An 11,121-nucleotide genomic window follows, 5' to 3' on the forward strand; every position below is an offset into this window, starting at 1 on the left:
TCGTGTCTCAGGTTTTATTTCTTTACAATAAGAATATGTGTACCTGTCTCAAATAGTTGTTAATAAATAAATAAAATAGAAAAAGTATGTAGAGTATCCTGATATTCAATTGGTAGCTTTCATCTATGCCAGTCAGCAGTAAGGAAAGTCGTAATACATGTCCCAATGTTTGGGCATCTATTAGTCATCCACTGCATTTACTTGTAGATTTATCAGCACATTCTAGGGCTCTAGATGTTAACACACTGAAGCCAAATGTGTATATGCATAGGAGTGGTTGACAAACTCAATAGCCTTATGTGTAGATAATCATATAAACTAATATTCTATTGAATGAACTCCTAGAAAAGGAAAGAAGAGACATTTTTTACTTGTTATTTCTTTTCCTTTTGTCTTGATTGTTGGTTTATTTGTATTTGGGAGGGCACAGAAAAGGTGGAACAAAGGGTGAACAAATACAACAGTGATACTAGACACTATGTAGAAAATGAGCTGTATCTTGTGGGTGGGAATGGGAGGGGAAGAAACAGGAGAGAGCGGGTAGAGAGGAGACATGATTCAAAATACTCATTAGTCATTACCTGACTCATGTAACTGTAACTCCTCTGTGTATCAATTCTACAATAACTATAAAAACTAAAATAAAAACAAATTCAGAAAAAGGCTTATTACAGGGTTTTATGGCAAAAAAAAATCTGAGTTGAAATAAAGTTGAGCAAAAGCAGCAATTTATTCATGTCTTACAAACATGATCTTACAAACATCATACAGAGCTGGCACAAAGGGACAGACACCATCTCGTACACCATGCTTCCTTCCAAATCACTTCTATTGAGCTACAACGTCAGAACAAGTCAGTTACTGAGTTACACGGTTCTTCAAACATGGACACCTCCCTACTAGGGTGGTTGGATTGGCTAAGAAGACAAACAATTAATTTACATTTTTAAGTAACACTGCAGAATTTGTAACTGAATTCAAGATATTCACATTAATATCGCAATACATTATAAAACAGTACAATTTTCAGAAATGATAAGATCACCTCTCTCCTTGGCCTGTTTCATTTCCTTCCTTCCTTTACTCCTTCCGTACTTTTCTCTTCTTTTTTTTCTTTTTCTTAAAACCAGTTGCAAATAGTTTTACTCAACTTTTCACACTCAGAACACTTCAAGTTGTAAAAATTAAAAGCTATTTACAAATTATCCATTGGAATTTTTAAGTATTGGTTGATTTTGTTGTTCTACTTAAAAAAAAAGTCACCCTCTTCCAATAGACATACTATACAGCTGTGACCACCCTTAATTCCTTTAACTCCTGGCTAGCTCCATAGGATATTTTAATTGTACTCCAGTCCATGGCCTACCATACCAATATACATACACACAAAGGCCATTTTTCACATCTCCACTTTTCACACCCACTACAGCCCATTCTATGATGTTTTCACAGAAATGCCAAGTGGACCAAGATGCTGTGAAATGACTCCTTAGTGGAATGGAAAACATGACCATGGACTATTCATGTTTAGTCCTCAAATCACCTTAAAGCACAAAAGAAAAGAGCTTGGCTTGCATTCTTTGTACATGTAGGTAGAATGTATAACATGTATTCTTTATACTAGGTATAGTCATAAAAAGCAGGTATAAGATTGTGTGGAAAATGCATTTTCATTGAATATACAAACACTGATATCAAACACGCTCTCAAAAACTGCTGAAATACTGACACAAAACCTGACTCAAAGTGTAAATTGTTTTTATTAGACTTTATTTCTAACTTGCATATTTAAGAATTCAGCTGTACCCGAATCTCACCCATACTTATCTAAAAGCACAAAGAGCGACATTATCCTTTAATTGATTCTTTCCAAATAATCACAAGGGCACTGCTTTTCACTAACAGGGTTTGAATGAATTCCAGAACCCTGGCACTGCAAAAAGAGTACAAGACACAAATCTGTAAACTATTTTATGACGATAGTTCAGGACAAATTAGCCTAGAAACCATAGTGAAAAGCATACTATGTTGTGCTAATTTGACAGCTTAACTATAGTTTGTCAACATGTATATTATGTTAGGATTTCTCTTCAAGTCTTACGTTAGACTTCTTCCTCAGTTCATTGGTTTCAGTATGTCAATGTAAAAAATGTCACAGTCTTCTTTTGCTTTTTGAATAGTGTAATGCTTTCTAAGAAAGAATAAAGTAAACAAAGACTTTGGTGCCACACCCACTCTGGACAGAAAGGATGGCCTTGGATATTCACTTGTACACTACACTGTACATTTTTCATACAAGAAAATTGCATTTCTAACTGAATTTCTAGCTGAACGTTTCTTTAGCCACTCACTAATTCAACAACTTCACAAAGGTTAATGGGAGTTTCTCAGGCCACAAAGAGAGTATGATAGGCAGTGAATAATTCAAGGCTCATGATTCTTATGTGGGATTCTATTTTACATTTGACTCACATGTCACTTTAGGGTCAGAGAAAAATCATATGTCAGCCACAGTGTTCTCAAATCAGCCCTTTGATAAGATGATTTCTCAGCTTGTTCACTGTCCTTTCAAAAGGAGCCTAAGTAACTCCCCTTATAAAATTGGATCAAAATGATTAGAAACCAAAGTGAAATAAGCAGATACTTGTCTATGTAGAACAACCAGTTACACAGGACACAAGTAACCAAAAACATACTAGAGAAGATTTCTGTAATGTCTTTGGATTTAAAGAAAATTTGATTTCCCCAGCCTTAAGGAGAAAAAAAATGGATATATTTCTGTATTTTCCATTTTTTAAAAATTATATTACTGAACCACGTGGATGTCTCAGGACACATTTGAATGATGTGATCACCTCTATAGCACATCCAGGGCTTGGGATTATGGTAGAGTGCTCATTAAAGGCTTGGCTATCCCCATTTATAGCACTACAGGGAAACTGAATGTGTTAGAAGATTTATCCAACTTCTCTAATAAAGGGGAAAGTAGGGGAAAGTATCATGATACACATTTACAGTTACTTTCTGTTATGCTAATTCAATCCACCTCTATCAAAAAAGAAAAAAAAATGATAGCTTGAGTCACAAGCTTACAATCACACATAAGAAAGAAAATTGTTCCTTGCTTAGTAAAATCCCTTCAGTGTCAGCACATGACTAGGATGCTAACCATCACAAAGTATGTGCCACTTGGCAATCTGTCTCCGGGGGAAGTCAGAGATTTCCTTCCAGTGTTCCCCGCCCGTTCCTTCGGCTGCTGCACCCAGGACCAACCGCCCAATCACTTCATTTCGGGACCCTCTCTCTGAATCCAAAACTAGAAATTCCACACTTATTTCTTCAAGACTCTCACAAGGAATATCGAACACAAACAGTTCGTTAAACACCGCATTGGGGGTACATTTCTTCACGTGCGTCTTCTTTTTGGAGATTCTCTTTTTGGCATGGTACAGATTCACTTTTACATAGGGATCTGAAAGAGAAGACAACAGGCATTACCACAAGCAAGTCCAGCTGCAGGTCTGATCTCAAGGTCATCGTGCCCTTAGCAAACACAGCCTGCCCCCCTATACCGTAGGAACAGTGAAAGAGAGACTGGATACAGATAAGGTTTGGTCTTTCTCTTGTTAACACGATTGAAAATAAGGTGATTATACAATAAAAGAGAAAAGCAGTTTAAAACCAGGGAAGGAATTATCAATCTAGAAAAAGATAGTCCCATCAAGAAGAAAATAGACCTTCTTGTGGACATATGATAATAATGAATAACTTGTTGAACAAAATGAAGTAGTACTTTAAAACACATGCTCCATATGTAAGCACACTGAATTGATGCTCGTTTTTTCCATAGGTTGGGAACTCGGAGTCCACTGTGGCTAGGTCTTTACTTTTATTTTTCTGCTATTTATTACTCTTTTGTTGGGTTTGCTGTTTCCCACAGTTAAACTTCTCATGTCAACTTTACTGTGTGGATTTTAAGATTATGCTGCTCTGCCATATATTTCACTATATTGTTTTAGTTTTTTTTTCCCTACCACAACATATGAATTAATTTTAGTAAAAACTTTAAGACCGTACCTCCAACTTTCTTCACTAAAGGAAAACATAATACTAGATGACTTTGTAATGAAATATATACTTGTAAGTTTCAAAGTACTCCTCAGCATTATATTATTATTCCAATATATAAGGAATATTTTAAATATACATAAGGATAATCTGTTTAGAAAGGAGTAGGTCAGGGTTGGAATTTAGATAACTTTAACCCATAGTCTATATTCTTTTTTATAATTCTTTACAAGGGGGTTGTGTTTGTTTTCTAAGACTTAGTGGAAAACCTAAAATCTAATTGTAAAATATGTTAACTTTTATAGAATATTAGATATAATATAGTAAAAGAAAACTTTTAAATAGAATAATTGGGCCCATTTAAAATAACCAAATTAAACTTTTCCCTTTAGCTCTTAATGTTATTTCCATCTTGGAACTTTTAGTCATGAGCTCTCACCTCGTAATTCAGTATTTCTTCTGTCTCAACCCCATCCATCAGATATTTACTACACACTGGCTTTGTCTGAGAATTTAGAACCATACTGATGTTTTTCTTACTAATGGTAACATCTGGCTCACATTATAATTTCAAAAGATGATAAAAAGAAAAAATAATTCTATCATTTGTGAATGTAAATAAAACTAAAAATAAAATAACCGACCAATGTGAATAGTTAAGTATGTTGTTAATGCACTGCTCACTTATAGATGGAACCTGAGTATTTTGGAAGTTTTCTTACCTGAAAGTCCAGACACATCAGATTTAGGCAGGTGTCGAGCCTTTAAGACAACCACAGTGAGAGTATTTGTGGTGGACTGATAGCAGAGAGAGATCAGTAACTCGCCCCGGCCAGAGGACTTCTGAACAATGAAAAACGCAATACAAGTATTTTTATTATATTTTGAAGTTTGAAGTTTGTATATTTAGCAGAAATTTTACAGCACTATAATGACATTCTTATTTAAATTTAACAAACTTCTTTAATACATATGTCATCTATGAGTAACTAAAAGCTTTTGTGCTGTTTTGGCCTAAAAACCATTGCCTGCCATCTTGTGGTTCTTTTAGGAATTTCAGAATTCAAGAAGTTGGCCACACCCATTATTTACAAAAAAAATAAATAAATTAAAGGATATTTAGATTATACTCCACTTGGCTCTTGCTATTTAACAGATCTATTCAGTCTTTGAAGTTACTAATATTAATAAAAACTTACCCAATCCTTTGAAGCACTGTGAATAACATCATGAATAATGTGGCAAACTTGATTTCAAATTCTTGTGTACTGATACAGGAATTTGAATCCAAATCAAGTAATATTCTGACTCCCACCCATCATCTCTCCAGAATTGTGATGGCATTAAAACTGTTGACCATTTCCTTACCTCAAGCATCCCTTTAATCTAAAGAAAAAAATCTTAAATTTCAGTATTGAAGAATATTGTCTCTATATTTATAATGTTCCTATTAGACAGTGTCATAATATCTTTCCTTGCAGGATACTTAGATATAATTTATATTTCAATTATATTAGGATGTGCAACTAAAGATTCAAATATAAGTTTTAACTATAAGTATCAAATGTTAACTTGGGTCCTGTTACTGAGAAAGAACTCTTGGAATTGTAACATATTTATGCCAAAGCTGACATAGAGTAGCTGTGTGCTTAGGCACTCCCAGGGCAATTAGAGTGGGAGACATACACGTCATTCATCTTGCCATGCCACTCATCAGCCTAGTATCTCAAACTAGGTGTGTTAACATCCCTTGACTTTCATTAACTTCCACACACCCAAGGAAAGGAGAGGCTCATAATAAGTTTGAAAGCTGTTCTGAACTTTACATTACAAATTGAATGACATTGTGCCATAAGAATTAATGCAGTTCTGTATTTTTTTTAATGAAAACAGGGTTAAATTTATTCAATCAATGTTTTGTCATTTTCTAGTGATCTCAGAGATCCCAAAGTAGCATAAACAGAAAGTCAGATTAATCCACTTCCTATTGCACCACACATACAGGCATTCATAATTTAATATAAAATGGATGACCTCTCCTTTGAAAAGAAATCCAACCACAGCCCAAAGGACTGTTGAAAAAAGTATTCAATTTTAAATATCAATTTCAAATTCAATTATGCAGACCTTGAAATATTATTAAATTTGTTGATTAAGTAATTTTCACATCAGTGTTAAAGTAGCTATCGCTACTGAAATGCTTATAATGCAATTAACAAAACAATGTAAATCTTATTTAAGCAGGAGAAAATATGCCTGTTTATATGATATCTTTAGGAATTACAGATATGGGTTGTATTTTCATTCATTTCCTCTACTCCCTTGTTCTCAGATTATAACTAATAACAATGAAACTTCACATGGTGGGGATGATCGGTAAAAACTTATCATTGTAATAGAAACCTGCATTACAGATTGTTTCTAAACACATTAGCACTCAAAGTAAATTACCCTAACATTTCTCTTGATGATCTCTCTGGTCATTAGCATTTTTCCATCAGACAATTCAATTCCTGTAAGAGGCATAAGGACTTCTCCAATGATATCATCTCTGGAAAACCTGTCAAAACTCAAGATGGTAAAGTGCAGAGCCAGCTCTTGGATCTGAGTGTAGGGGATCCCATAGAATGTGAAGGTCTCATCAAAAGCTGGGTCCAAGGTCTTTCTCAGCACTCTGGTTTTCACTTTGTGCTTCTTCTCTGGGAGGATCGTCATTTTGATGTAGGGGTCAGAGGTCATGGATTGTTCATCCATGGCTGGCAAGCCACGAGCTTCTTTGATGTTCACCACAAAGGCTTTCTTCTCAAAGTTGTACTCTAAGGAGAAAAAGAGGGTTCCCAGCTTCTCTTGTTTCTCTTCTGAACTAAGGGAAGTGCTGGATTTTAGGCTATCAGGGGACACTGCCTCTTTTTCTCCTTCTGGAAAGACCTTGTGGGTTACACTATCCAGATCAGGAGGGCTGCAAGCTTTGACATTCGTTTTGGGGAAATTGCCATTGAGATCTCTCTTCTCAAGATCAAGATGCAGTGAATTCTTTGGCACAGCTGGCTTATTCTTGACTTCATTCTTTTCATCTCCTCCAAACTTCTTTTTACTATTTAGGTTTTCAGGATAAATATCAACTCCTTTAAGCACATGTACAAACTTGTATGGAGGGGTCTTGTTGGACTTGGATGATTTTCTCTGACAGCAGATCCAGGCAAAGAGAGAAACTGTGAAGACGAGGCCAAAGGCACTGAAGATCCCCACCACTGTGGGAATTTCATCTGAAAAATCAAGTGACCAACAACATACATTAAAGGCACAGAGCAGAAATATGAGACTCTTGGAAAAGCATAACAGAGTTAGCAATTGCTACAGCCTAGACAGACAGAATTACTTTCCAGCAGTTCTGGGCGTGAGCTCTATACCCATTTCACACTAACTTCAGGGATATACACATTTCTTGGGTGACACACAGTATAATAAAAATACAAAATGATAGAAGAACCTTCATCTCAGTAGGTTTTTTTCATGGATCAAATGAGAAGATGAAATGGGATCTGGGTCATGTATGGAGGCAGAGGCATGCTTAATAACCCTGACCTATTGGCTTTCTCAGAAAACAAGAGCCACCTACACGATGATGGGGTCAGTACTAATTTCATTACTTTTGCGTTGACATTTCAAGGCTTTCCAACAGCATCTATTCTTACTGGCTATGGAGCCTCCAATGCATGTGCTTCAAATAAATTCTATATTTTTATACTTCCTTATTAATCCAGGTTTCAAGAAGCAAGCATCTAGAAATTCAGTGGTTTACATAGTTGTTTTTTTTTAATGGAAGCTATATACTATTGACACAAACTGATTAAAAATACTCAGCTCAGTTATGAAGCAGTAGCAAAAGATGTACTTATATTGAAGAAAATAACAAAATACTTAAAGCTATAAGATACTAGTGGTATTTAATTTACTATACTACAATCTCCTATGTGAATCTAAAATTCTTCAAACATTGAAATATCCAGTGAAAATTAATTCACATTAGATAAAAACAGAACAATTGCTATAAAGTCATCAGGACTCCTAGCAAGTAATGAGAGGAATAAATACATGTAAGTATAATTTTAGTGAAACTGATTTTTCTTAGCATATTTCCATATGGCAAATTTCATCTATAAGCATATTTCTCAGACAAATGACTAACACTCTGTACATAAAAGCAGTACTGCTACCAATAGCCATAGAGTATCAATTAAGTCAATGTTTAAAATATTTTAAGTGAGTATAACTAATGCAATAATATAAAAATTGAATCCTAGTCCCATCTAATTTTACTTCAGTGAGCAGCATGGCTAAAAGTCCCAGACAGAAAAGGGTTAAGAATTCTTAAAACCAAAAGACCAATCTTTTGTTATACTCTTTTTCATCTTCCAAAGTAACCTCTCTCTCATCATAAAACTGAACCAAAAAATAAATAAAACTGAAAAAACAACAAAAATAACTAGTATACAAAAGGAAATCAACCCAATATCAATTAAAATTTTCTGCAGTTAAATGATATGAAGAAACTGAATCTTGTAAAAATGAAAAAAAAGCTTTACATTTCCTAAATAAGAAAAGTGAATGACACAGAGAAAGAGTAAGGCCAGAGTTAAAATAATCAACTGAAGTTAGCATCAGCTTCCAGTTTTCTGTTCTATTTAAGTCTTTGTGGAGGGTAAACGTCCCCACTCTTGGACACTCAGGCCAGGGACTAAAAGCAGATTCATGAACTGAGATGATTTTCCAGCTAATGCAAGAACAATAAAAGCAGTGGAAAAACACTATTTTCTAAGTAAACTGAAAAGGTAGAACACATTTTCACTAATACAGTCTCAGAAGATACCTCACTTCTAGACAGTCTTTGAATCAGAACAAAAATTGGGTATAAATATCCCAAAGAAATAAACCTACCCATGGAAGGATCTTTGAAAAATCATGTATGAGTCTGAAACCACAACTTGTCCCTATTTAACACTTATATCAAATAGCTAAGCTTTCAAGACAACATGGACTCAAATACTGCCAGAATTCCTCTACCAATAAGGTCTTAAGGTTTTGAGGCAAAGATCATGGTGATTCCATTCAGATTAGCAACAATTATTGCAGATCCATACATATCACTCTTAATCATAAACTTCTACACCAGTCTGTTTAAAATAAACAAGCAAAATTCTGATCCCTTGCCTTGGAAATATAATTGGCTCTAAACAGACTACTTGTTTATTCTAAGAAGTACATCTAAGTTATTGAATCGTACAAGGAAATCCATAGTGCAAAAATTTGAAGGAATAGTAAACAAGTACACAGAAGCCACAATTTAAGTTTCCAATTCCTTTTAGCAGACTGTGCATCCTGTAGCCCTGCCCTGGTCTCTCTGTTAGCTAACAGTGAAATAAATGGGCTGAGCTATTCATTCCCTAAGTCCCTTAACTGTACTATCTTAACTGTAATGCACACACACACACACACACACACACACACACACACACACACACACAGGCTCATTTATACAGTTATACATTTCAGATACAGGTTATTCTTTACAAGCTCAAACTCTTATGTAACCGCGAGCCTATGTGCCTCCCCCTAAAAAGGTCTGCTACCTACAAACAAGAATAATCTACAAAACAAATGAACCCAGAATATGAACAACAGACGGCTTTTCCTATACTCAGCGCTGGCTGTAATCTACAGAGCTCCCGGAACGATTAGGAACTTCTGGAAGGTACTAACAGAAAGCAGTTTTAAGCAGACAGATACCGAGGGTAGAAGAGATAGTAGAAAGCCACAATTAACCATCTGCCGCTCTCCTTTTCCTTTCTAACTGACTACTTTAAGGAAATTATATAAACATATATTCAACATCCAGTGGAGGAGGGGGCGAGGAAAATCACAGCCCACCCCACGGTATTTAAAGAACAACCACAGCTCTAAGTTAAGCAACTTGCTTACCAAATTCTTCCCTGCTGGTGGTGATCGGAGCCATTTTTTTGCTGCGTGTTCTGTCCGAGGTGCTGAACGGAAACTCCCAGGCTTAATACACTTGCTTGAATGTGAAGCTCTCTTTCCCCAACAACAGCACAGAGCCCAGGGGATCTGCGCCTGGAACAGGGAGGAGGAGGCAGGGAGGGAGGTCCACGCGCCCTCGCCCAGTGATTTGCCACCCCTGTTCCTGTTTTGGCTCTTCTGAAAAGCTCGTCTCCAGACTCCAGACGTGGCTGAAACCCGAATTGACGCAATGCTGACGCTACAGGGCTGAAATCAGCACCTGCCCACCCCCCTCCTCCCTCCCAGCCTCTCCTTCTCGCCCTCTTTCTTGCTTCCTCTCTCCTCTCTGGGGGATTCAGAACGCTGTCATCAATTATTTTAACTGTTAGACTACTAGATACTTGCTTTGCTGTTCTGTGGGGACACAGAGGCACTTAAAGATGGGTCTTGAACCTGATTGTTGTCAGTTCCTAATTAAAAAATGAACCTAATCACCTGCTAGAGTGTATCTGAGTTATCAGAAGATCATGATTTTATAGAGACAGTTAAAGGAAGCAAAAGGGAAAGATTCCTGCCTCACTGGAGAAAAGAGGAAGGCATTATGAAATATTTTTAATCTTCAGTCATTCTTTGACATACAAAATGCAGGTTTCACTTACTGTAGTTGGGCATGATCCACTGCAAATTGAAATATTTTGAATGAGACGTCCGCTTTCCCACTTTGACTCTCATATGATCTAGGAAACTGTAAGTATGAATATTTTGCTGGTGCTGTGGCTCCTTGCTGGTGTGTCAGCTCTCATCGCTTTAATATCTGACATTCGACCACTTAAAGTACTTAGGAACAGATGGGCATAATCCCTTCTGTATCCACACACACACACACACTCTCAGGAATAACTTTCCATATAATGACAGTGCTCCTGGAATGACATTTATACTTTGAGTCACTGACTCTCTTGGGGTTTGTGACAAATAAGGAGGATTAGACCAAAACCTAAAGTAATATTTATTATTGATTATTTTTTTCTGAACCAT

The 11,121-nt window shown here is 36.1% G+C and overlaps 1 protein-coding gene across 1 annotated transcript; it reads right to left on the reverse strand.

The window, feature by feature from the left end:
* Positions 1-3,164: 3,164 nt before the first annotated feature.
* Positions 3,165-10,081, reverse strand: Syt4 (synaptotagmin 4). Its single transcript, XM_042675316.1, has 4 exons — positions 10,048-10,081; positions 6,520-7,334; positions 4,791-4,911; positions 3,165-3,472 (listed from the first exon to the last, which is right to left on the reverse strand). The coding sequence occupies exons 1-4, from the start codon at positions 10,079-10,081 to the stop codon at positions 3,165-3,167; spliced, it is 1,278 nt and encodes a 425-aa protein (XP_042531250.1).
* Positions 10,082-11,121: the final 1,040 nt, after the last annotated feature.

The sequence above is a fragment of the Dipodomys spectabilis genome, unplaced genomic scaffold, assembly GCF_019054845.1.
Source record: "Dipodomys spectabilis isolate Male_0828 unplaced genomic scaffold, ASM1905484v1 ptg000024l, whole genome shotgun sequence".
In the NCBI taxonomy this organism is placed as follows: domain Eukaryota; kingdom Metazoa; phylum Chordata; class Mammalia; order Rodentia; family Heteromyidae; genus Dipodomys; species Dipodomys spectabilis.

Coding starts and splice junctions, on each gene's coding strand:
- Syt4 (XM_042675316.1), bottom strand. CDS start 10,081: ATGGCTCCGATCACCACCAGCAGGGAAGAATTTG. Junction 4,912..6,519: donor TCATCAAGAGAAATGTTAGG/GTAATTTACTTT, acceptor TTCATTGTTCAG/AAGTCCTCTGGCCGGGGCGA. Junction 3,473..4,790: donor TGATGTGTCTGGACTTTCAG/GTAAGAAAACTT, acceptor CTTCTCTTTCAG/ATCCCTATGTAAAAGTGAAT.